This window comes from Lontra canadensis, unplaced genomic scaffold (genome assembly GCF_010015895.1).
Source record: "Lontra canadensis isolate GAN:19392208 unplaced genomic scaffold, GSC_riverotter_1.0 scaffold4, whole genome shotgun sequence".
Lineage (NCBI taxonomy): Eukaryota > Metazoa > Chordata > Mammalia > Carnivora > Mustelidae > Lontra > Lontra canadensis.
Genome location: NW_022630998.1, coordinates 31,927,123 through 31,954,651, shown reverse-complemented (window position 1 = coordinate 31,954,651; position 27,529 = coordinate 31,927,123). Strand labels below are relative to the sequence as shown.

The 27,529-nt window shown below is 41.5% G+C and overlaps 1 protein-coding gene across 1 annotated transcript in view; it reads left to right on the top strand.

Moving 5' to 3' along the window:
* The window catches only part of RASGRF2 (Ras protein specific guanine nucleotide releasing factor 2), a 247,608-nt gene that overhangs the window by 147,326 nt on the left and 72,753 nt on the right, over positions 1 to 27,529 (top strand). Inside the window, exons 16-17 of the mRNA XM_032847493.1 lie at positions 7,403 to 7,528; positions 14,506 to 14,595. Of these exons, the coding sequence (XP_032703384.1) occupies positions 7,403 to 7,528; positions 14,506 to 14,595 (216 nt within the window). The remainder of the gene's footprint in view (positions 1 to 7,402; positions 7,529 to 14,505; positions 14,596 to 27,529) is intronic.

The following is a 27,529-nucleotide window of genomic DNA, read 5'->3' as shown; positions in this document are numbered from 1 at the left end:
ATTGTCCATGACAGCCAAAATGTTTTTGTTTTTTTTTTTTAAGAGGTGAATTAGATATGTTTTCCTGATTAAATTCTCTGATTTTCTGTGGCACTTAGATTAAAATCTGTTTTCCCTCACAAGACCTTAAGATACCATGAGACCTAGATCTTGTCTATCTTTCTAGCCCCTGTTTCCATCATTCCCCTCACCCTGCCTACTAGATACAGTGACGGGGATTGCATTTTTTTTTTAATTTCTTTATTTATTTGACAGAGAGAGAAATCACAAGTTGGCAGAGAGCTAGGCAGAGAGAGAAGGGGAAGCAGGCTCGCCACTGAGCAGAGAGCCCGATGTGGGGCTTGATCCCAGGACCCTGGGACCATGACCCGAGCCAAAGGCAGAGGCTTTAACCCCCTGAGCCACCCAGGCGCCCCTCCATTTTTTTATCTCAGAAATAGCTCAGTCATTTCTGCCTCAGGGCCTTTGCACTAGTTCTTCCTCCTGCCTGGAGGTGTAAGTTCCATAAGATCAGCAACATTGTCTTTCTTGTTCATCTCTGTACTCTCTGTGCCTTGGCCAGTGCCTGGCAGGTGGTTAATTTTTGTTAAATGAGTGAATCAAACGAAACATTCCATCAACTAAGCAAGGATCTTGTGTCCTGTCTACCTTGCCTTTTGCAGCTCAGTACAAAGTAGGGGTTATAGGAGGTGACTTTTGTTGCTTTAATATTTCTGTGGTGAAAATAAAAAAGGTTTCATAACAAAATTAGCAAAGAGCTTTTTTTTTTTCTTTGCTGTATGATAATTGATTTATTTATTGATGACATAAAAAAATTGGGTATTCAATCAAAGTGTCCATATTTCAAGGGCAATCACCCAGATGGAAGCAGAGACCCTTGCTTCTCTACCTGGTTGAAGCTTCTAGCTTCACATAATTTAAAAATAAGCCTCCTGGCTGAAGAACTTAATGGAATTTTAACTGGATGGTTGTCATCATCAAAAGTAGCACCCTTTTAAACAAGAAATGCTTTAAATTGACAAGTTAGCAACTAAGGAGGAGGAAAGGAGGAAGATAATTAAAAAGTCGTTAGAACAACAAGCTTTAGTAGAATCATGATGGATTCTTCTCAGGAATAATGAGGCAACGTGCAAGCTGACAAGTACATTTGGTGTTCCATCCAGCATCAGCCTGGGAACCTCTGTGGAAAGAGTGACTTAGGGAAGCTTATCACAGACCTTCCCCGTGGGGCAGGGTGCCCTGGGAAATACAGGAATTTCCCAGAATATGGGAAGATCTGTTCCCTCCTTTAATTGGAGTGGAATGAATAGAAGTCTGGGTCTAAGTCTGGATTCTTGTGTTGAGTTAGGAGAGCTTTAAGAGTAAGCATGTTAGTGTCAGACATTCATGGCTTCGAGGTTGGTCTGAACTCATGTCATGGTTCTAGAGGTCCTCAGTCAAGCTGCCCATTGCCCATCATGGCTAATTCTTCCTCTTAACTTGTTGCAGATTTTGACATTGCTCACCAAGTTCCCTGGTTCTGGTCTTCAACACCCAAGCCCAGAGTATGTAGTGATGGTCTAATGTCATATAAAACCTGTTTGCCCTACTATCTGGGATGGAGGTGTGGCCACTGGTAGGAATCAGTAGCTTTTCCCCCTGGTTCGAGTTAGACTCAGGGAGACCAAAAAAAAAAAAAAAAAAAAAGAAACAACTGGATTAAGCTCCAAAGGACACTGACAAAAGTCTGCTAGAGACTGGTTGGTGCAGATGTTGGACTGATGTGCAATCATTGTGGTCACAGTTCTTGGCAACTGGAGACCTTGTCATGTGTCAGCATTAATCACTTATGACTGGCAGCCAAGGATGGAGAAAACCTATGAATAATGGTGTGGTGACAATATTAGGTTCTCAGGGGCACCTGGGTGGCTCAGTTGTTTGAACATCCAACTCTTAGTTTCTCAGCTCAGGTCGTGTTCTCTGGGTTGTTGAGAGTTGCACACTTAACCAACTGAGCCACCCAGGTGTCCCTGTACATTGATTTTACATCCTGCGACTTTGCTGAATTCATGTATCAGTTCTAGCAATTTTTTGGTAGGCTGTTTCGGGTCTTCTATGTAGACTATCATGTCTGCAAATAGTGAAAATTTGACCTTTTCCTTGCTGATTTGGGTGCTTATTATTTCTTTTTGTTGTCTGATTGCTGAGGCTAAGACTTCTAGTACAATGTTAAATAGTAATGCTGAGAGTGAACATACCTGTCTTTTTCCTAACTGAAGAGGAAAAAGCTCTGTTTTTTTTTTTTTTTTTTCCTGTTGAGGATGATATTAGCTGTGGGTCTTTCATATATGGTCTGTATGATGTTAAGATATGTTCCATCTATACCTACTTCGTTGAAGGTTTTTATCAAGAATGGATGCTGTATTTTGTCAAATACATTTTCTGCATCTATTGAGAGATCATATGGTTCTTATCCTTTCTTTTATTAATGTGGTGCACTTTGATTGATTTGTGAATATTGAACCACCCCTTCAGCCCAAGAATAAATCCCACTTGATCAAAGTGAGTAATTCTTTTAATGTACCATTGGATTCAATTTGCTAGTATTTTGTTGAGAATTTTTGCATCTGTGTTCTTCATGGATATTGACCTGTAATTCTCCTTTTTGTAGGGTCTTTGTCTGATTTTGGAATCAAGGCAATGCTGGCCGTGTAGAATGAATTTGAAGGTTTTCTTTTCATTTCTATTTTTCGGAACAGTTTGAGAAGAATAGTTATTAACTCTTTAAATGTCTGGTAGAATTCCCCAGAGAAGCCATCTGGCCCTGGACTCTTGTCTGTTGGGAGATTTTTGATTATTGATTCAATTTCTTTACTGGTTTTGGGTCTGTTTAGGTTTTCTGTTTCTTCCTGTTTCAGTTTTGCTAGTTTGTGTGTCTCTAGGAATTTGTCCATTTCTTCCAGATTACCTGGTTTGCTGGCATATAATTTTTCATAATATTCTCTTATAATTATTTGTATTTCTGTGGCATTTGTTGTGACCTCTCTTCTTTCTTTTTTTTTTTTAATAAATTTTTTTTTGAAGATTGATTTATTTATTTATTTGAGAGAGAGACAGTGAGAGAGATCATGAGCGAAGAGAAGGTCAGAGGGAGAAGCAGACACCCCAGGGAGCTAGGAGCCCGATTCATGACTCGATCCTGGGACTCCGGGATCATGACCTGAGCCGAAGGCAGTCGTCCAACCAACTGAGCCACCCAGGCATCCCACCTCTCTTCTTTCTTTCCTGATTTTATTTATTTGGGTCCTTTCTCATTTTTTTTTGATAAGTCTGGCTAGGGGTTAATTAATTTTATTAATACTTTCAAAGAACTAGGTCTTAGTTTTGTTAATCTGTTCTACTGTTCCCCCCCCCCTTTAGTTCTGTATCATTTATTTCTGCTCTAATCTTTATTATTTCCCTTCTTCTGCTGGCTTTATGTTTTATTTGCTGTTCTTTTTCTAGCTCCTTCAGGGGTAAAGTTAGGTTGTGTATTTAAGACTTTTCTAGCTTTTTGAGGTAGGCCTGTATTGCATTTTACTTCCCTTCTTAGGACTGCATTTGCTGTATTTCACAGGTTTGGGACTGTTATGTTTTTATTTTCATTTGCTTCCATGTACTTTTTTCATTTCTTCTTTAATGTCCTGTTTACCCCATTCATTCTTTACTAGGATGTTCTTTAACCTCCATGTATTTGTGGTCTTTCCAAATTTTTTTCTTGTAGTTGACTTCAAGTTTCAGTGTTGTGGTTGAAAATATGCATGCTACGATCTCAGTTTTTTTGGATGTGTTGAGGGCTGATTTGTGACCCAGTGTGTGATCTATTTTGGAGAATGTCTCATGTGCACTCAAAAAGAATGTCTATTCTGCTCCTTTAGGATGAAATGCTCTGACTATATCTGTTAAGTCCATCTGGTCCAGTGTGTCGTTCAAAGCCATTGTTACCTTGTTGATCTTCTGCTGAGATGATTTATTCATTGCTATAGGTAGGGTGTTAAAATCCCCTACTATTATTGTACTGTTATCAATGTGTTTCTTTATATTTGTTATTCATTGATTCATATATTTAGGTGTTCCCAAGTTGGGGGCATAAATATTTACAATTGTTAGGTCTTTTTGATGGATAGACCCCTTAATTATGATAATGCCCTTCTTCATCTCTTGTTACAGTTTTTGATTTAAAATCTAGTTTGATATAAATATGGGTGCTCTGGCTTTCTTTTGATGTGTGTTAGCATGATAGATGGTTCTCCATCCCCTTTACATCTTTATTTCTTTTCCCTTTCTGTAGCTGTTTTCTGATTACTCTTAATGTATTTACTTGCCATCCTGTTTCTATTTGTTCCTAACAAGTAGTTAAGATGGTTGTTCAAACAGGAACATGGAACAGCTGGATTAAAAATAAAATGAATAAGGAAATCAGGTAATGGAGAAAACTGTATGAGGCCAAGGGTATGGTTAGTGAACAGTGAACACAACACTGTGTGGTCTTCTGTAGTTCCTAGAGTCGCCCTGGTTTGGGTTCCGAAAATAATCAATTCTGTGATTCATATGAAACCTAAGAAGATATTGGTGTACAGGTGTATCTTTTCTTCCTACTGGGATTTGAGAACAATTTATCCTATGAATTCCCATAAAGGAAATGCTGTGAGTAGAAAGCTCAGAATTAACACTGGAGACTGGGGAGCTCTGTGGCATTTTTCTGAAGAGGTGAAACAGGAATCATAAATTTTTCTTGTATTTTGCATTGGTAAATGGGTAATACTGGTCATGAATAGGCCTAAGAAAGTCATGGATAAAGCATTTTACTTCAGCATCAGTCTGACAGGTTCTGTGTGTGTGTGTATACATGATGTCTGTAGGAGCCAAGGCTGCTGTGTTAACTCTGTTGTCTAGTCTTGAAAATTCTAATTGGCAAAGGAAAGGGAGACACTGATCTGTCTTTAATTTGAAAGATGTTTGCATGTGCTTTGCATAATGTTAACACTTAAAACAGTTGGCAAACTTGAATAAGAATTCTGTGCCAACAGTTTATACATTTTTGGCTTTTCACTTCAGGATACAACTCTGTACAACCTCATTACGTAATACCGGCTTCCTCCCCTACTGAGGCCATAGGTCTCTCTCATTGCTGACCTGCTAGACAGTTTCAGGGCACACCATGTGAAAAATGCTAGTCACCTTTGTCCCGTTTTATGGTCACTGCACTGCTAATGCCAGACTTGCAATATTTACTGGCAAGAAAACTTCAAATGACATAAAGAGGAAGAAGAGAAACAGGAGCTATCTCTCCGAGTGAGCAAAAAGATGAACTTGGAGGGAAAAGAAGACCCTTTATTCCCTGACCCCCGTCCAGGCTCCCTTGCCTCCCCTATCTGCCCCAGGCTTGTCTTATTCATTAAGCCCTCCTTTCTTCCTAGCAGGCAGGCCCCACCTTCTTCCTCCCTGGATTTTCCTTAGAAGTGCAAATCTTAGCCCAGCTCACTTCCGTATGCCACCCAATGGTGAGCTCTCCACAAAAATCCAGCCAGTGGCAGGCAAGCAAGGGAAGGCACAGGGCTGCTGCCTGTACTGGGGTCTCTCACCATACCTGCCATCGTGCCCTCCGGTCCCTGCTGTGCAAGCCAGCCTAAGTGTTGCAGCATAGCCTGCATCACCGGTGTCTGTTTCTGTGTTCTTAGCTTGAAAATTGCCTGCCTGTGGGCTGAAAGTGCTCCCAATTTTAGCATTTGTTTTGAGCCCACATCTGCCTACTCGTCCTGAAAGCAAAGCTGTTTGCATGGAGCTTGATTGAAAGCGAACATGCCAGAAGGAAATGCTGCTTGTCCCCCACCCTGCTGGCATGGTTTCTTCTCTCTGTAGCTGCCTCTATTTGCTTACAGTGTTATTCTTTGCTTTCCTGTTCTTTCAGGAGATATTCAAGGCCTGACCATCTCTCTCACTGGGAAGTTTTTCGGGTTCAGTGTAATTGCTGATGAAATGATTTTTTCATTTGCTTCAGAGGATTGAATGGTTGAATCAGCCCAAGGACACGTGTATTTGATATTCTGCTTGCTCTTGCAGAGCAGATGCCTTCCATTACAGAATTTTGAGGGAGTTATTTAGAAAATAATAAAACTAACAGCTAAGCATGAATTTTTTGTCTGTATCCTGCATCACTGCCAGCTTTAACTGTAATTATGTCATTCAGGGAAAGAGCCTAACCAGTTCCCTTCCCTGGCCCCTTTGTGTTGCAGAAGAGCCGGATTGTGGCTGTGGCCCTATTTGCAAGGAAGTAAATCACATGCAAGAAGTCATTAGGTATTTTTGGAAGGGTTTATTGAGTGAAATCTTGAATGGAATGACAAAGGGAGCAGGGCTGAGAGCAGTCCTGCTGACAGGGGTCATGGAAAGTTAGTAGAGGAGACAGAGTTGTTACGAGTTAATGAAAAGCACAAGGAAAAAAATACAAGAGGATTGGTGGAAATGTATGAATTTTTGGTTGTTTTTTTTCTGTGAAAGAACGTATGTGGGGTTGTAGATTTAGCTGGTTAATAAGCCAGCGCGAGTGGTACAGAAACGTCGACAGTAGTAGCCTAAGGTGACCCTAGAGTGATGTGTCTTTTATTCATGAGACCTTAGCTGCAGTGAAAAGGCTCAGACGATCTCAAGCTTTCCCCATGGTTCATTCTAAAAATTTCCACTTGCCTCCTGCTGATCTGTAGCTTTAGATCAGGGCTGTCCAACAGAACTCTCTGGGAGGATGGAAATTCTCTCTGTCTCTGCCACCCTGTACTGTAACCACCAGCCGCATTTGGTACTGAGCACTTGAAATATGGCTAGTGCAAGTAAGGAACTGAAATAGTAATTTAACTTTAGTTAGTTTTCATTTAAATTTATCTAGTCACATTTGGCTAATGCTACCATGTTGGACAGGGCAGCTCTAGACCCTTAGGAGTTCCCAGAGCTTCTTGTTTGGGGGGGGGGGGGGGGTACACTGATAGAGATTCAAACTTCAGTTGGCTTAAGAATTAGTGAAGTCCCAATTTTGATCCCAGTCTGATTTATAATCTGGGAGTGTCCTTCTTGCCCTACTCTCCTGGCAGGTAGGGAACCCCTGTTCTTTTGAACATCTGCTGTTGTGTTGGGCAGAAAGAAGTGGGTACAGTTAGCCAGGCTCAGCAGGGTCAGTGAGACAGGGATAAAGAAGACACGGCACTGAGATTTAGTGACACTAGCACTCTGCTAGGAGGAATGACTTGATTTCATATTAAAGCCCTTTAAAAATGTAAACTAGTCTGGAAGTCGGTTATCCATATAGGCCTTTGTGTTTCTGTGTATACTACTGACAAGAACTTCTTGAATTCATGGCCTGGTTGTTAAAATTCCTGATGTTTCCAAGCAGCTGTCCTAGAGTCTGCACCTGTGGACCGAGCAGGAGTGGAAAGTTCCCCAGTGGCAGACAGCACGGACCTTTCACCTTGCCGATCACCCTCCACTCCTCAGCACCTCCGCTATCGTCAGCCTGTAGGTAAGCTCAGGAGACGCGAAAATATAAACGCAAAAGGTAGTTTCTAGCTTCTGAATCTTTCTTTTGCACTCCCCAAATATTTTTTAATCTCAGTTACAAAAATTAGTTGGAAGGAAACAATGTGACTGTCAAGTAGTGGAGAAATAAATGATTAGAGAATATGTCATTAGTGTAACTAATACTGATCTTGCCCCATCACTGCACGGCACTCTGTGGAGTAACAGGAATCAAGAAGCTTGTTCTTAAAGGATGGCCGTTTGAAGAATTATTATTGCTCATGTGGCAAAAAACTGATGTATTTTCTATAGTTAGGAAACTTATAAAGCATAACACATAATTTGTTATAGAATATACGAAAGGTGCTCTAATTGGAGGAAAAACCATCAGAGAGAAAGGTAGAAATCTTTTATCTTCCCATTGTTCAAATAAAAAAATCCAAATAACAGTTGTTTTTTGAAACATTTTTACAGTGGTTTGCCATTAGGGTATGCATTCAGATGATTTTCCATTATGAATTATAAACTTTAAACATTTTTTAAACCCTAGAAATATTTAAAAACAAATTAAACAGATGTGTTGTTAATCCTTATATTCTTCTTTACTAATGAAAAACAAAAACAAGACAGTTGGTTTTGAATTGTTTCTTTTTTTTTCTCCTCAAGTTATTTTAAGCTACAAGAGAAAACTATTCAGTTATGAAACCAAACTCCCCCAAGTAATCCAAGTAAAATGTAAAGATTTTTAGACTTTCATAAACCTGCTTTAAGTAGAACAGTTTGGCAAAAGGCTCCACATGGCCAGTTCATTTGTAGCCTTGGCCAAGTGGTAGAAGTTGTTGTCTTGCAGTCTGCTCCAAGAGAAGCTAACCTGGGTCAGGCTGTTTTCAGAGGACTCACTGGTGACTGGGAGGAACAAGATGATGGAGGAGTAGGAGACCTAAATTTCATGTTCCAGGAATTCAACTAGATAGTTACCAACCATTCTGAATACCTACAAACTCAACAGGAGATCTAAGAAAAGAAGAGCAGCAATTATATGAACAGAAAAGCAACCACTTTCTGGAAGGTAGGACGTGCAGAGAAGTGAATCTGAAGTGATATTTGAGAAGATAGATCCCGGCAGCAAGGGAGCCTCTGTCAGCCAGCTCCGGCAAGCAGTATAGCACCAGAGCACAAAATCAGAAGTTTTAGAAGTCTGCACCACTGAAGGACGTCACTCCAGAGGCTAAGCAGGGGTGGAGCTCTCTTGGGCACAGGGTGGTCTCAGGTCCCTTGGGGTCACAGAAAGACCGCGGGTGCCAGAGTGCAGCAGAGCTCCCAGGTATCAGAAATCAGAAGCTGGCTGCAGAGACGGAGCCAAGGAGGGGGCTCTTAGCTCAGAGTTACCTTAAACTGTGATCCGAGGCACAGTCAGACCACACTTTGAGCAGGGACCCCATAAGTTACAGATCTGGGGAGACTCACCTTCCTCTCCTGGGAACAGTGGCATGGGAGTGCCGCACAGTTATCTGCTGGGTTTAGAGACTCCAAAGAGGGCCGTGTGCCAGAGATAGAAATGCTTGGTCACAGTCTGGGTGAGCACGGAGTGCGGCTGGAGACCAGGGAGAGAGGAGGGATTTACTGTTTTTCTCTGAGGGCGCACTGAAGAGTGGGGCCCCGAGCTCTCAGCTCCTCAGGGGCCAGAGATTGAGGGGCCGCCATTTTCATTCTCCTCCTCCAAAGCTTATGGAAAGCTTTCAGGGAACAAAAACTCCCGAGAGGGAACCGAGCAGATTACTTAGCCTGGCCCCTGGCAAGGGCAGTGCAGTTCCACCTCAGGCAAAGACATTTGAGAATCACTGCAACAGGCCCCTCCCCCAGAAGATCAGCAAGAACATCCAGCCAAGACCAAGTTTACTGATCAATGAGAACTGTAAAACACAGGTGCTAGGGGAATACAGTGCATGGAATTCATGGCTATTTCCCCATGATTCTTTAGGTTTTTGAAGTTAATTTTTAAAATTTTCTTCTTTTCCCATTTTTTAAAAAAATTTTCTTCTTTCCTGTTTTAACCAACATCTTACTCTTATCAATTCCTTTTTTGAAATTGTATTAAATTATCATTTTCATAGTCATATTCTTTTCCCTCATTGTATTTAACCTTATTTTTGTATATATATTTATTTTTCTTTCTTTAAAATTTTGAGATAAAGTTTCTTCTAACAGACTAAAATATACCCTAAATCTAACGTATGACTTTGTTATAGTCTCCCGCCTGATCACATTCTCTCCTTTTTAAATTTAAAAAATTTTTTTCTTCCTTTTTTTCAACCAACTTCTTGTTTTATCAATTGCTTTTCAAAAATCTTTTTTAATTTTCATCTTTACAGTCACCCTTCATCGTATTTACCCTTATTTTTGTATATATATAAAAGTTTTTCTTTCTTTAAAATTTTGGGAGACCATTTCTTCTAACAGACCAAAATACACCCAAAATCTAGTGTGTGGCTGTGTTCTATTCACCAGCCTGATCAGATTCTTTTTTCCTTTTCTTTTTACTTATTTATTTTCCTTTCTTTCCCCCCAGTTTTGGGTCTCTTTTGATTTGTTTAGTGTATATTTTTCTGGGGTCATTGTTACCCTTTTAGCACTTTGTTCTCTCATTGATCTATTCTTCTCTGGACAAAATGACAAAATGGAAAAACTCACCTCAAAAAAAAGAACAAGAGGCAGTACTAACAGCCAGAGACCTAATCAATATGGACATGAGTAAGATGTCGGAACCACAGTTCAGAACGACAATTATAAAGATACTAGCTGGGCTTGAAAAAAGCATAGAAGATACTAGAAAAATCCCTTTCTTGAGGAATAAAAGAACTAAAATCCAGCCAAGTTGACATCAAAACAGCTATTAATGAGGTACAATAAAAAATGGAAACTAACTGCTAGGATAAATGAGGCAAAAGAGAGAATTAGTGATCTAGAAGACCAAATGATGGAGAATAAAGAAGCTGAGAAAAAGAGAGATAACTACTGGATCACGAGGGGAGAAATTGAGAGATAAGTGATACCATAAGATGAAACAATATTAGAATAATTGGGATCCCAGAAGAAGAAGAAAGAGAGAGGGGGGCAGGTATACTGGAGCAAATTATAGCAGAGAACTTCCCTAATTTGGGGAAGGAAATAGGCATCAAAATCCAGGAGGCACAGAGAATGCCCCTCAAAACCAATAAAAATAGGTCCACACTCTGTCATCTAATAGTAAAATTTACAAGTCTCAGAGACAAAGAGAAAATCCTGAAAGCAGTTTGGGACAAGAGGTCTATAACCTATAACAGTAGAAATATTAGATTGGTAGAAATATTAGATTGGCAGCAGACCTATCCACAGAGACCTGGAAGTCCAGAAAGGACTGGCACTAAATGAGAAAAACATGCAGCCAAGAATACTATAGTCAGCCAGTATTATTATACTGTTATAATATTATATATATGATATACGTATATTATATATATTATATTATACTGTTATATTATTATCTATTATACTATGGACAGCCAGGCTGTCATAGTAAAATAGAAAGAAAGATAGAAAGAAAATAGAAAGAGAGATAAAGCTTTCAAGACAAACAAAAATTAAAAGATTTTGCAAACACCAAACCAGCCTTACAGGAAATATTGAAAGGGGTCCTCTAATAAGCAATGAAAGAGCCTAAAAATAACATAGACCAGAAAGGAGCAGAGACAATATACAGTAACAGTCACCTTACAGGCAATACAATGACAGTAAATTCATATCTTCCAATAGTTACCCTGAATATAAATGGGCTAAACACCCCAATCAAAAGACACAGGGTATCAGAATGGATTAAAAAAAAAAAAAAAAAAAAAGACCCATCAATGTACTGTCTGCCAGAGACTCATTTTAGACCCAAGGATACCTCCAGATTTAGAGTGAGGGGGTGGAAAACCATTTACCATGCTAATGAACATCAAAAGAAAGCTGGAGTGGCAATCCTTATATCAGACAAATTGTAGATTTTTAAACCAAAGACTGTAAGAAGAGGAAGGACACTATATTGTACTTAAAGGGTCTGTCCAACAATAAGATCTAACAATTTTAAATATCTATGCCCCTGATATGGGAGCAGCCAGTTGTATAAACCAATTAATAACAAAATCAAAGAAACACATTGACAATAATGCAATAATAATAGGGGACTTTAGCAACCCCCTCACTGAAATGGACTGATCATCTAAGCAAAGATAAAGAAATAAAGGACTTAAATAACACACTGGACCAGATGGACATCACAAATATATTCAGATATATTTCATCCCAAAGCAACAGAATACACATTCTCCTCTAGTGCACATGAAACATTCTCCAGTATAGATCATATCCTGGGTCACAAATCATTGGGTACCAAAAGATTGGGATTATTCCCTGCATATTTTCAGACCACAGTGCTTTGAAACTAGAACTCAGTCACAAGAGGAAATTTGGAAAGAACTCAAATACCTGGAGACTAAAGAGCATCCTACTAAAGAGTGCATGGATCAACCAGGATATTAAAGAAGAATTTGAAAAATTCACAGAAACAAATGAAAATGAAAACACAACTGTTCAAAATCTTTCCGACACAGCAAAGGTAGTCCTGAGAGGAAAGTATATAGCAATACAAGCCTTTCTTAAGAAACGAGAAAGGTCTCAAATACAGAGCCTAACCCTATACCTAAAGGAGCTGGAGAAAGAATAGCAAAGAAAGCCTAAACCCAGCAGGAGAAGAGAAATAATAAAGATCAGAGCAGAAATCCATGAAATAGAAACCAAAAGAACAGTAGAACAGATCAACAAAACTAGGAGCTGGTTCATTGAAAGAATTAATAAGATTGATAAACCCCTGGCAGAGTTATCAAAAAGAAAAGGGAAAGGACCCAAATTAATAAAATCATGAATGAAAGAGGAAAGATCACAACCAATACCAAAGAAATACAAACAATTACAAGAACATATTATGAGCAACTATTTGCCAGCAAATTAGACAATCTGGGAGAAATGGGTGCATTCCTAGGATGAATGAAACAAAATGAAACCAGAGAGGGAGACAAACCATAGAGACTCTTAATCTTAGGAAACACCTGAGGGTTGCTGGAGATGGCTTCGGGGAGGGCTGGGTGGTGACCATTGGAGAAGGTATGTGCTATGGTGAGTGCTGTGAATTGTGTTAAGATTGATGAATCACAAACATGTACCCCTGAAACAAAGAATACGGTATATGTTAATTAAAAAAAAAAAAAATAGAAGGCTCACCTAGATGCATATCAGCCCTTGGAGTGTGGACCAGTTTCAGATTCCTGATAATCATGGATCCCCCTGACGTGGGGGTGGTTCTGGTAAATGAAAATGGCTAGCAGGACTCCCCTGGCTTGTTACAGGTCTACTGTGGGGTTAGCTAGATCTCTCTCTCTTAGAGCTTTGATCAGTCCAGTTTTGCTGACTTCCTTAACTGTTGCCACATGGGGCAGACTCCCTATTGAGTTCATGGTAACCTGGAACAGTTTTGGGCCAAAGCCCATGAAAGTGAAACTCTACAAAGGCAAGAAATAAATACTGTTCATTTGGTCACTATTATTAGTTCTCTGCTTTATAGTCTTTCCTTATATATTTATATTCATATGTAACATTTTAAAATTTATATAAGCATTATTTGGAAATCCTCATCCTGTTTGTGAACTAAGTCCTTTGTTTCTTCTCTGATGTGACTACACCCCAGAGACATAAGAACATGGGAAGGAAGCTAAAATCTGTGGTAAAACAGAGGATCCAAATGGGACAGTGTCATACATTTTCTTGCTGTTTAGTTGAAATTTTGCCTGTTCGTCTGTCTACTTGCCACCTTATGCCACAAATATTTAAAGGCTACTGCTAAAGGAGAGGGTAGAGCTTTTCCGTGCTTTCTACTTGGGTATATTAAGCAGCTCTTTGCCTTGCCTCATATTTATTTATTTTAAGCATGACTATATCACTTTAGGGGCAAACTAATAAAAACCCTTCAGGTCAGAATCACAGTGAGTTATTTTCACCAGAAGCTTGAATGAGGAAAAAATGAGGTTGCTGATAATCAGCATTATCAGATGCTGTGTGTTAAATGTCCGAGGAGGGAAAGGGGCTGCAAAAGGGTGCTCAGAACATCCTTTTGAGTTTAGAATCCATCTGCATTTTAGAGGTGTTTTGCACAGAAAATTCTGTCGGTAATATGACGTAGGAAAATTCTTTTTGATGTAGGAAATTTTTAAAAAACTTTTTTATATTGAGCTATGAATCAGATATCACAGAGTTCACCTTTCTCAAGTGTACAGGCCAGTGGCTTTTATATAGTCACAAGATGGGGCAGCCTCTCACTCCAGAGCATCTTTATTACCCCAAAAAGAAACCCTCTGCCCATTAGCAATCACCACCTATTCCCATCTCCCCCCAGCCTCTGGAAACCACCATTCTACTTTCTGTCTCTGGGAATTGACCTCTCCCAGACATTTCATATGCATAGACTCACTCATAAAATACATGCTTTTCTGTGATTGACTTCTCTCGTGTAGCATCGTGTTTTCACAGGTCATTCATGTTGTAGAAGGTATCAGTCCTTCATTCCTTTTTGTGGCTAAATAGTACTCCCTTGTGTTGATATACCACATCTGGTTTATCCATCCCACGATTGATGGACATTCGGGTGGTTTGTACTTTTTCAATTGTTGTGAATAATGCTGCCAGGGATATTCATGTATTGGTTTTTCCGTGGCTCTATTTTCAGTTCCTTTGGGTATACACCTAGAGTGCAATTACTGATGTAAAATCTTGTTATTTTTCTATTAACAAGGACAATACAGGGCGTCTGGCCCAACCCTTCATCCAGTGCAGGAATGAAAATGAGAATTTTCATGACAGAATATTACCCATCTGCTTCACCGTGCCATTTCAATTCTTTTACATAACCAGGACAGACAGCCGACAACTCCCTCTGCTCTGTTTCGCCGGCGTCTGCTTTTGCAATTGCCACAGCGGCTGCAGGCCACGGAAGTCCACCAGGTGAGTAGAGTGGAGCAGCCACGTCCAGACTGACAGGAATGCAGACGAGGTCAGCGGCGCTCGCCTGCCGGGGTTGGGGAGACACTGCACAGCTGGCTAAGGAGGCAGACTCCCGACTTCCATTCTAAGTCCGTGTGTTGGACGGTCTTTCATTCATTTATTATTTATTTATGTACTAACTTATTTTAAATGTTGTTATTTGAGTATAGTTGACACCCAATTTTACACTAGTTTCAGGTGTACAGCCTACTGATTCAGTATCTCTGTACGTTACGCTGTGCTCACCACAGATGTAGCTACCATATTGTTGAGTATATCCCTATGCTTTGCCTTTTATTCCCCCTGACTTATTCATTTCATAAGCAGAAGCCTGGATCTCCCACTCCCCTTTACCGATAGACTGTCTTTTAAGTAAGCGCCTTCAGGTAAGTCTTACGCTGGGTGTTGTGTGTGTGGTACTTTCAAGAACTTCTGTGTCACAGAAGGATGTCATATTTCTCCCATGCTGCTTTGTGGAGTTCTCTAACCTTTTTAGCCAGATTATCAGGAACAAGTGTTTCCTTTATAATTGAGTACAATGGTAAAAGCATATGTAAGGTGATGATGGGGAAAGCCTGTGGGGGAAGGAGGATGGAGGGACTCTTGCGTAACAAATCTGTGTATGGTTTAAGCAGCCTTCTTGCTGTGATTGTCTTCACCTAAACTAACCCCATGGGTTCTGATCATCACGCTTTGTAGAACCATGAGTGAGGGTGTATTTTGTTTAGTAGCCATTGTTGACCTACCACAAAAGAGTCCATTTCCAAAGCCTATGAATCTGTATTCAACAATAGTAACTAGTAAGTACTATCTGTTTGAATTCTTTCTAAATTGAAGTAAGAATAAAGAGACATGTTCTAGAATGAACCTGAACTACCACAGTAAATCTATTTATTTTTTATCTGAATGGAAATCTTCGCAGATTAACCACATTCTACCTCAGTATTTTGCCATACATGCTGCATTGGACATGGTCAGGAAAATTGGGTTTTTTTTTTTTTTTTTTCTCTATTCTCAAAACCTTCTCCCCCAAATTCCCATCAACATAATACAAAATAGCCTATAATGGTAATAGCATTGATGTCTTGTCAACCCCGTTGACTTCTGTTGTCAACCCCATCCATAATAATGAACATGTCTGTGGTGAAATGACGGCGTCTTCACTATGCTCTCAGCAGGATTGTTTACCAACTGTGATTTGTTGAGACCCTCTCCTCAGTTTTTTGTCACAAGCTAGTTTCTGGAAAAGGTAAGGTGCAGAGCTTCCTCATAGGTTTTATCATTTAAATATGGTTCATGAGGGAAAAGAGTTTTTAATGTTAATCCTCCATGAGCCCATTTCTGCATTTGCGGGAGGCTGGGGAGGGAAAGGGTGCTTCTTTTTCATCTGGGATTGCAGCAAAGTTCTGAGGAGCTTTAGAGAATGGCATCTGGCTTTGGCTGGTGCGTGCAAAATGGGCCAGAAGACAAAGTGACCAAAACAGCCAAGTCTTCCACACCATTGGAACACTGCCATTTTGGCTGCCTCGATTCTGACGTCTTCCCTGCTACTTAAGTAGCTTTAGGAGGAAAGCTCCCTTCAGTGAGCTAGCTGAGGAGGGGTGGATGGTGATTGCCCGTAACCAGTGTGGCGAGGGGCAGGGTTACCCCATCCTGAGCAAGCACGCTGCTTCTTTACAACCGTGCTGCTGGTGTTGCCTGGAATGTGGTCTGGTGCCACATGATTCCACATTAGAAGGGGTTGGGTGTGGCAGTGTCTGTGGCCCTGCTGTAAGGGCGGCGGGTTGCACATGGGTCAGTTGCAGTGGCTAGTGGTGGTAAGAGAGGGGGTTTCTTTTGGAGTGAGGGCCAGCATATTCCTGGGGCTCAGCCACTCTGTGGAGCTGGCCCCCCACAGGGGATTCCTGGAGAACTGGACCTAAGAGCTGAGTACACAGGTGGCTGGGGAAGGTGGACTTGGGGGGCAGAAACAGGGAAGTGTGCAGAAGACGATCCGGAATTACTGGCTAGCCAGGGAGAGTAGGACCTCCCCTGGGAAGGGCTAGCTCCCAACAGAAAAGTGTTCAAGGTGAGAGAGGGCTAGATAGTGGCTAACTCCCACACCAGATTCTGTGTCCACTTTCTGAACCAGGAATCACTGACCCAGATTCACCCCAGAACCTAGGGAGTTGCCAAGGCAAGCAGGAGGGAAGGTTGTGGAAGCAAGTGAACACCTCACACTTACATCAGCCTTTGCAGGCCTCCCGTCTGCTTGTAGGGCTGTGATGTGGGCCCACCTGGCAGAGCAGCTCTGCCATGTCTCTGCCCCGGCGGGAAGCAAGGGGGTGCCTGGTTAGGCCACATGCTGTGCAGATTGGGCTTCCATGTTTCAGGCTGTCTCCAGGTTCTATCCTGCTTTAATCCCCTCCCACTTGCCTATTCCCACCCCTACTCCCACCCAAATACACAGGAGTCTGGCAGCTCTGGGTTAGACCTGTCAATTAATGAGTATGTTTTCAAATATTCACTCCAGGCATTTGCATGTTAAGCCATTTTTCTTTAATTATTGCTACTTTATTAAAAAGAATTTCAAATTTAGCAAGAAAGTGGACAGTTTTCTTTGTAAAGACCCCAGACAGGTTGCCCCTGCTTGGCCCTGAAGGCGGAGAAAGCTGATTTTATTTGTGGAAGATGGCCTGGGGATCCACTCCCCGGGGTCTGGGCCTACCTAATTTCCACATACACTGGAAAAGCCTGGGTTTTCCGGGACTGCTTTCTTTTAGGACCTAGAGCCCAGCCCTTTCCAAAGATAGGCAAGTCTCCTTTCTGTATCATGTTCCCCTTGCCTCTGTTGGCGGCTTCATTGTAGATGAAGGAAAGCCTAATTCTGTGGGTATGATTGCAACCCTAAAAGCAATCCTTGTTAACTTCACAGTATGAAGATTCACCAGTTTATTTAGTGCCTGCCTTCTGACTGGCAGCCAAGTTACATTGGGCCCACTTAAGGTAGGATCCAGAATTTGGAGGCCTAACACTTACACAGTTGTCTCAAGGAAAAGAATACAAAAATCACAAATACAGACCCTCAGGATACCTCCCAGGGCTTCGGCAGAAGTGAGAGGCCCTGAAGCTTGAGTGTCATTGGCTTCCTGTTAAATAAGCTTATGAGTCCAGTCCAGATCATTCTTGGACTTGCAGCAGCTGTAGGAAATTTTGTTGGTGGGAGGGGGGGGGGGGGGTGGGACCATCATCAGTCAATCAAGTGCCCTTTCCTGTAGTGAGGCTTTAACTCTATACAAGACCGAGATGAAGGACAATTTGCAAGGTCTTGAGTGTCACTGTGCTGGTGGCAGTGTATTTTTAAGCATCTGCTCAAATATAGAAGCTCTGCACCAAAGTAGAATTTAAAATGTGCGCATTTCTGAGGATTGCTGATGCAGGGACTCTGCAGGTGCAGGTTGGACACAGCTGTGGTATGAATAGAAGTGCACAGCCAGGGAGTACACAGATCAGGGCACATCGTGGTGCTTACTACACACCTGAAGCTCTAGGGTTAATTATAGACTTTATGAAATGATCTAAAGTGAAATATGGAAGAGTGAGGTGGGTTATTTTTATGAGACTAGAAATCATGCCAATGGAGGTACTATAAGCCACTCTTGATCATCTGTGAGCAGATGGTATGTTTTACCTTTCAACGCAAGATAAGGTAAATTAACAAAATGAGGAATGGTTGAATGTACTTAAGGGAAAGCTCATGGCACAGTCGCAGTTGCTAAGAGAAATAGTGAGTTCTTTACTGGTAATTACTTGGTCCTTGTAAAGTAGGTAATTCATAATCTGTTCTCTTTTCTGTCAAACCACTCAAGGCTGTGTAATCAGTAATAGATCTGAACTTGGTGTGAATTTGGCTTGGGCCAGTTTTTTAAAACCCTGGTACCTGGTCCCATCCCCAGAGATTCTGACTTGACTGCTCTGGGTACAACGTGGGCATCAGGATTTTTTTAAATTCCCCAGGAGATTCTAGTGGGGAGGCACGCTGGGGAACTGCTGGACTATGGAGGAGGCTTTGTTTGTTCCTTCTCTGGCTGCAGCATTCCCAGTTTATCTCCCCTGACCTATCTGGACTACATTATTTTCTCCTTAGATAAGGCAGGAGTGGGAGAGATGCTCCTCCCCCAGCTTGGTAAGGCTTAGACAGTCCTTTTCTCTGGAGAGTAGACCTTTTTATGGAGAAGGCTCTGAGTGTATTTCACAACGGTGCTCTTCCCCCTTCCCTGCAAGAGCCAGAAGTAGTATGGGGACCCCCTAAGAAGACAGTCCTCAGCAGTGCCCACGCTAACGCTGGTGCACACGCAGCCTCTAGCAGTTGGTCAAAATGACCATTTGGTGTTGCTGCCCCTTCCTGGCTCCAGCACCTTCTGCTCCTGATAAGCAGATATCAGCTGTGTCCCTCCAGATTTGGGGCTGGCCGTTTGTCCTGCAACCTCAATTTTTTGATGTGTCCAGGTCATTGATTTTCAATTTGTCCACCTTTTACCTGTTATAAAGACAAATATGTCAGCTTCTAAGTTCTTTACACGTCAAGAGCTGAAGCTGGAAGTCTCTCTTGAAATTTTTATAGTGATTCTATTGATTCTCTAGGTCAGTTTGGGGAGAATTGTCAATCTTAATAATATTTGCTCTTTCGGGGCACCTGGGTGGCTCAGTGGGTTAAGCCTCTGCCTTCGGCTCAGGTCATGATCTCAGGGTCCTGAGTTTGAGCCCCACATCGGGTTCTCTGCTCAGCAGGGAGCCTGCCTCTCCCTCTCTCTCTCTGCCTCTCTGCCTACTTGTGATCTCTGTCTGTCAAATAAATAAAATCTTTTAAAAAATAATATTTGTTCTTTTAATCTCTGAATGTGGAATGTTCTTTTCATGTATTTAGATGTGTGCTTATCTCAGCAGTGTTCTTCATTTCTCAGCATATAAGTCTTAAAATTGTTTTGTTGCATTTATTCCTAAATATAAATGGCACTTTTTTTTTGTTTGTTAGCCACCCCTGCCCCCCCAGCTGGAGGTATTCTAGTTTGGGACATATTTTCCATTATTTTTTTTTCCAAATGTATAAAAAACAATTTTTTTCATTATTTCACCAAAGATAGAAAGTTTTGGGTATAGAATGTGTCTAATTTATATTTTTAAGTAAAACATTATTATCACCATTATTAAAGAAAAATAAAGAGCTTTGGTAAATCAAATTTAAATTAAGAGTGATTCCAAGTCCGTCCGTCCGTCCTTCCTTCCTTCCTTCCTTCCTTCCCCAAGTCTTATTTTTAAACACACACACACTCTCTCTCTCTCTCTGCCTGGAATAAGAATTTTGGAACTGAGAAGTTACATCTTTAACTGTACCAACCTGCAAAGCCACTAAAATGTTCATGTCAGGTGGTCGCTGCATTCTTTTCCTGGGAAGGAGAGCCACAGTAAGCTAGGTCACATGGAACACCTCCTCTGCTCATCAGATGTCTTGCATATGCTTTCAAGCAGACCCAGAGCCTTGTTCCAGCTGGCCTGGGCCCCCTCTCTCCTGACCGTGTTGCATTGCCAAGTTCACTTTCTTTGTGCCACCCTCTCCAGGAGACCCTTCTCCTCTATTACTGTCTCTCCTTGGCAAAGGTACAATGTAGTTGATTGTGTCTGTTCATATCTTTGATTTACTCACATTGCTTAATTGCTGCTTGATTGCCTTTCAGTCTCCTCCATTTTAGGGCCAGGCAGGTAACTGAAGGACGGGCTGGAGAGCTGATGCCGTGTGTAAAGGGGGCAGGTGCTACTCAGCTCCCCCTGATTTTGTCACGAGGGATTACAGATGAGGGATTCTTCTTTCTGTCTTCTTTCTTTCTTTCTTTTTAAAAGGAAAGCCAGAAAGCTGGATATTTATGTGAAATCTGGCTTTAAATGCTAGCAATGAATCCATACTCCTTAAAAAATACTATTCAGGTCAAACAAAATACTTCTGAGGACCGCATTTGGCTGTGAACCGCCAGTGTGCAACCTCACATGTCCTGCAATCACTTACATCTGGAGTTCAGGTTGATACAGATGAGATTTCCGGAGACGGGCTTACATCCTAGCAGTGGACTCCTGATCGCCTCAGTGCCCTCCCCCTGACTGTTTCCTTTTCTTTCAGCCAAGCAGTTCTACAGGACATCCATCTCTTCTCCTCCACTTAACCCCTTTTGATTTCACTGGGTAGTCTTTTCTGAAAGATCTGGAGGCTGCCTCGTCATCACCCCTTCACTGTGGAGGTAGTAGCAGGGACCATACACTCTGAAGGAAGCGTGAGAGCCAGAGTGGTGAAAGGCCTGGCCCCGGTTCTTGCACTTACTGGGAATGAGGCTCACTCAGATCTGTCCACCACCAAGTGCCTGCTCTCTTTGCACCGATGGTACCTCTAATCCGACATCAACTTCAGAAAGAACAAGATCTTGGGAAACTGGAATTATTTAACGTCGTTACTGACGCTTGATGCTGTTTTTGTCTACAACACCCATTTCCTCCCTAGTCTTCCCACCAGTAGGTCCACTTGGCATTCACCTGATGGGTACAGCAGCTGGTGACCCCAGGGGGATGAGCCCTGGTGAAATCAGTCATCCGTGGGCAGATTCTTACTTGGCTAGCAGTTGGTATTGAGGATCTGTGATTTCTTTCACCGGGCTGCAGAAATGAGGGCCTTGAGTACAGCAATGATATGATTTGGTCCGAGGAAGCGTTTTTCTCTGTATTGAGAATTGGATTAAATTTTCAGTAGGATATTGGTTACCATGAATTAAGTTAATGTCACATATACCCAGCTGTCTACAGTCTCTTTCAGGATTTGTGAGAATACTCAGCTCTGTTTAAGTAGCTTATCTATTTATTGAGTGAACTTGTAAGAAAGGCACAGAATGTGGGCTTTTTCCAATGTCTGTTTTACAAGGTAAAACTGTAACTTCAGGCAGGAATCAAAGATTGATTTTCTGTTTCAAACTCAGAAAGTTAATACTGTGTAGATATATCATCATTGCAGTGATTCTCATTGGGATTTGAATGGGGCGGAATGAGAACAGTCAGGACTTCTTCAAAATGCCGTTATCCCCCTGAGGTTTCTGATCAGCTTCCTTCCAAAGGGAAGTGCTCCAAAACAGAGAGATGTTATTGATGGAAATGTGCTACAATGTGAATTGTGTGAAAATAGAAATAAGGCTAAGAATCACTGCTCCACTATCAGCCATCCTTGGAAAGACTGTGCTCACTTTCTCAGTTTAATTCTATTTCCCAGTGTCCTATTTGCCTGGTAATCAGGACATCAAAGGAAAGAGCCTGTCTATCTAACCCAAGCTAGCAACAGTGTTGAGAAGTCCGAGGTTAAAGTGCTGGCTGCATGTAGTGTTTCTCATTTGGGGCTCTCACCATCTTTTAATTTTCTGTGCAATACCCCTTATCTTAGTTCTTACTTCTCTCCCCCTTCCCTGTGTCCTGCTGTCTTTTTTCCTTGGTATGTTCTCATCTCTTGGAGTTCTGCACTATTTCAAGGAGGTATGTCCTAGTGCCAGGACTGGCTGCATTCTTTGTAGAGCCCAGGACAGTAAGAAAGTGCGGGTCCTTATTTAAAAAATTTCAAAGAATTTCAAGACAGTGACAGTTGAGCATTAAGTCAAATGTGGGCCCTTCTAAGCTTGGGACACAGTGTAATACAGGTTGCACACATGAAGCCAGCCCTGCATCTCGCAGCCTTGTTAGGAGTCTGATAGTCTCGTAATGCTCAGGTTATGCCCTTTAGTGCATTTCCAGGATTATAGAACTTTTCCATGGTGAGAAAGATGGTAATAGAAAACAATCTCGTTTATTTTGAAGGTGAAAAATCTTGGGCTGGAGGAGACTAATTAGAAGGAGGAGGAAAATGGGGGGTTGCCTGGGAGGCTCAGTCAGTTAAGCAGCTGCCCTCAGCTTAGCTGATTTTAGGTTCCTGGGATCAAGCCCCACCTCTGGCTCCCTGCTTAGTGGAGAGTCTCTTTCTCCCTTTTCCGATGCTTCTCCCCCTGCACATGCCCTCTCTCTCTTTCTCTCTCTCTCTCAAATAAATAAATAAATAAAATATTTTAAAAAGAGAAAAAAAATCATCCTGGGACTCCTGCTTCTCTGAAAAGACTACATATTGTAAAATCTTAACATGCTGTATTTTCAACAGTGAATGAACATAAGCTCTGATGAGTCAGAATTAATTTCACTAATGATGACTCCTTGATCATAAAACAAAAATAATCCTCAAAAAACAATCATCCTCATATAAGACTAAAAAACTTTATGGTTTCCTGGACTTTTTGGGTTTTTGAACTTTTAGAATAAAAGCAGTAAGGCAAATAAGCAATAATAGGCATGTCAACACTACAAAAAACTGGATATCATTACTCTGTAAAGTTAAGGGTAGTAAATAGCCCCAAGAATACGTAATGAAAAATGAAATTTCTCAGTGAATTTTCTACTGGGAGAAATCCTCGGTGATACTGTTGTGTTTATGTAACGTTGCCTCAGCTCCATGCATTAAACAGGATGAGCTAAGCTTTTAGTCGCAACATTTCTCAAAGTAGTTTATCAAAGATTGAGTGTGGTAGTAGAAGTAATCTGTAGAAATGTACTGCTTTTGGGGCATGTAGGTGGCTCAGTCGGTTAAGTGGCTGACTCTTGATTTCAGGTCAGGTCATGATCTCAGGGTGGTGGGATCAAGCCCTGTGGGGGGGGGGGGTCCATGCTCCGTGGGGAGTCGGCTTGGAGATTGTCTCCCTCTCTCCCTCCCCAGTCTCTCTCTCTCTCAAATACATAAATTAATTTAAAAAATTTTAAAGGAAATGAACTGCTTTTCACAGTGATGTAAGTCAGCACAGGTGAACTGAATCTTAAAGCTTCTAAAGTGTATGGTAAATGAGGAATGGACTTTTCATCTGCCAGAAATATTCCCTGAGTACACAGGTCCTCCATGTGTCCTTAACTTTATGGAGCCAACTACACCTGGTTCAGGTTGCTTCTCTTACCAGCATTTGTAACCTGTGGCCTCACAAGTGCTGGGAAGACCTGAAGAGGCAACCTGACAGCATGTAATTAGCCTGTTTTTTTATTGATTGTGAATACATCATAATTGTGGATGGCTTTTGCAGAGGATCTCCCAAAGTGACACCCACATCTTGTAAACCCCTATCTTATGCTGCCCTGTTGGGTATTTCCATGGACAAATTGAATGGTTGCCCTTATTATCAACATGACAATAGCAACAACAATAAGGTTATATAATTCTATAGGGTATACTATATACCAAGCACTATGCTGAACTTTACATATGTTGACTGAGATATGAAATAGTTACTAGTATTATATTCTCTTGCCATTAGAGGAAATTGGATACAGAGAGTTAAACAAATTCTCTAAGGTCACATCGGTAGTAAGTGACAGCTTTTTTTTTTTTTTTTAAAGATTTTATTTATTTATTTGACAGAGAGAGAGAGAGAGATCACAAGTAGGCAGAGAGAGAGGCAGAGAGATAGGAAGGGAAGCAGGCTCCCTGCCTAGCAGAGAGCCCGATGTGGGGCTCGATCCCAGGACCCTGGGATCATGACCTGAGCTGAAGGCAGAGGCTTTAACCCACTGAGCCACCCAGGTGCCCCATAAGTGACAGCTTTGAATACTGTCACCTAGCTAATGAGCAGAGGATGTGCAGGAACTATTACCAGTCCAAACCTCCCACTGGTGTATGTAGCGCGGGGCTAGAACGTCATTCTTTGGGTTTCTGCAGTGCTGCCATTTTGTTTGGAGAAAGACATGAACGTTTCTCTTGAATGGTCTGGTGATTTTAAAAATATGCCTCCAAATGCTTTCATACTCCTTTCTTAAAGAGGTGGAGATTGATTTCCTTTTCTTTTTGTATGGGTAGCAATTAGTAACTTGCTTTTAACAGACAAAATTGAGCAAAAGTGATCGTGTATGACTTTGGCACTTAAGTCATCAAAAGGCACACTGGCCTCTGTCTTGGTCAGTCTCTCTTGGATCACTTGTTCTGGGGGAAACAAGCTTCCGTATCATGAGGAGAGGGCCATGAGGCTAAGAAGAAACTAGAAAGTAGGCCTCTGGCCAGCAGACTCATGAGTAAGCTCAGATACGGATTTTCCAGCTCTAGTCGAGCCTTCAGATGACTGTAACCCTAGTGGGCCTCTGGGTGCAACATCATGAGAAACCATGAGCCAGAGTCACCCTGCTGACCCACTTCTAAAACCTTGTCCTGAAGAAGCTACGCGACCGGAAATATGTTTGGAGTCTCTAAGTTGTTGGGTAATTTGTTGTGCAACAATAGATAACTACTACTGGTAGTATCATGGTAGCCAATAAATCTTTAGCCAGATTATTCATAATCAACTGGAGTTTTAGGAACGTAGTTACATTTTGGAAAGAGAGACATGTCTGGACTCTTTCGTGTGGGACAGAGCACCCTGCGCATATTCCCTACCAAATATTTTGAAGTTGGGGACTGTATCTAAAATTAACATGTAGCTTAAATCTACCTTATATTTCAAGATCTCTAAAACAGTCTTTCTCTTCTCCCTTCACCTATAGTGCTCTGAATTGAATAGACTGATTTTTCAGCTGTTTGAGAGCTGAGAGCAGTTTGATTTTAACAACTGTTGCTTAGCAATAGGAGCGAACTTAATGGCTCTTCTGCAAACTGAGAGGAGCCTCCCTGTGTAGCTATTGTCTGTCTGGAATGCTGAATTTAAAATTGTAATGATCATTTTAAGATGAAATTGAACCTGGCCTTTGTGACACATTACACTTACCTTGGCATCTCAGCTACCCAGGGAATTATACTGTCCCAGTTTGAGGCCCCTCTGTGGGAGAGCTGGTCTCTTGGAATTATGGGGCATTTAGAAGTCTAAGACAAAGCTCTGAAAAAGCTAGCAAATTCCTCACTGGTAAGTGGTTTGTGTTCCCTATGTACTCACTGGACCTTGATTCTGGACCAAAAACATGGCTCTTGAAATGCTGTGACTAGAAACTGGACTATTGATATTAAGGAAGGGATACTGCAGGGGTGGGGTTTCCAGACAAATTTTGGGGAGGAGGAGAGGGTGGGAGTTCTAGTTGCCATGTTTTTACCACCCAGCCCTGATGGGAAAGGCTGCATGCAGGAAATGTCAGCGGCTTTGAATTTTTAAACCAAAGGTCTAAATCCGATTGTTCATCAGAAAGGTTGGTATCAGGAAGGCTTAAAAGCATTCTTTCCCAGGCTTTGGATTAAATGATGTACAAGTTTATTTGATTTTGTTTCATCTTCCATTAGTTCTAGAGGTCTTTGTGTTGTACGCCCAGTGCCATATCAGGTACTACGGAAAGATAAAAATGAAATATGAGGCATTGCCTCATAAGAACTGACATAGGAACTGACAAAACCAGTTGAGGAGATGAGCTGAACAGGCATAAAGTAAGTCTCAAGTGATCAAGATGGAAACGACAGGCTACTGATAATAACCAGTGTAATTATTGGCCCTGTTGTAGAACTCTGGACTTGAAAATGTCACATTAGCAAAATAACAAGTCTTCAGTGCATGACCCTGAAAGAAAAGGGTAATATAGTTTCAAAGAATTTCATGCACCTTTCTAATTAGTCAGCTTTCCCTGAAAATAGTGTTGTTGTTTTAACTCTCAGATGTTTTCCCCTGGATCTGCATTATTCTTTTTGGGTGCATACTCCCTGGTGTGTGTGGTGTGTGATAGTCTTAGGAATTAGCTGGTGTTGGATTAAGCAGAGGCAGCTTCTGTCATATTGGACTAAATTAATATTGCCATGATTTCTGCACAGGCAGCATAATGAGAAGTGCTGAAAGACTTATACTGAAGCAAACGATATTTCAGTGCCTTCAAAAATCAGGAGCCATAAACCTACAGAAAACTCCAAATAGACTAGTCGAAATAGAGTAAAACAGTAGTATTGTGATGTGGTGTGATGTGTGTGTGTGTGTGTGTGTGTATGTGTGTTTTAAATAAATGTAACAAATAGTCATGGTGGGGCTAACTATATCCTTCTTCAGATATTATTGGATCACCAGCTGTCAAAACCCTGACGGTAGATGTTTCGATATGTTTTAGCATTTGAGTGGCAGCATTGCAGGTGTTACCTCCCTATAAGCCTCCTCCTCTTTACAGTCTTTTCTTTGTCTTGCTTCTCATTTTCAAGATCCTGTACACGATTCAGAATTAATTCAGAACAGTAGTGGATCATCTTCGTCGGAATAAACCATCAGACAAATACTGTTATGCCACCAGAGTCCGTTTTCTTGATTCCTGCAGATTGTGCCTTAAAACAAACCACAGTCTGCGAGAGCCTTAAAGAGAAGGCTTATCGGTCAGGGCAGTGAAGAATGAGTCTCCAAAGGGTCAGGAGTGAAGAGTAGTCAAGAGAGTGGATTTTGTCAAATAAACCTATGTCTAGGTTCTGCTGATTGTCCAGCTGTGTGATCTAGGACAGGCTCTCTGAGTCTCTCTCTCTCTCTCTCTTTTTTCTTTTTTCATTTTAAAGTGAAGGATTTAATGATTTTATCTTCCTCACGTAGTTGTCAGGATGCCAAGATGACCCACAGCAGTTCTCAGCTCAGCATTTGGGACCCTTAGTGCTCCGTGAATATTTCCTGCTGTTACTACTGGATGTTTCATCCATGTGATTTATAAAGTTCTTGAGAACAGGGACGGTTTTCTTTACCGTCAGAGCTCCAGACTCAGTCGTCATAACAGACCAGTGTTGAACTGAAGTGAATGCATTCGTCAGGCATCCACTTATTCACGCTCTCTCTTCCTGCCTCACTTATTGCACAAATGTGGCATATGTGTGGTACACACACACACACACACACAC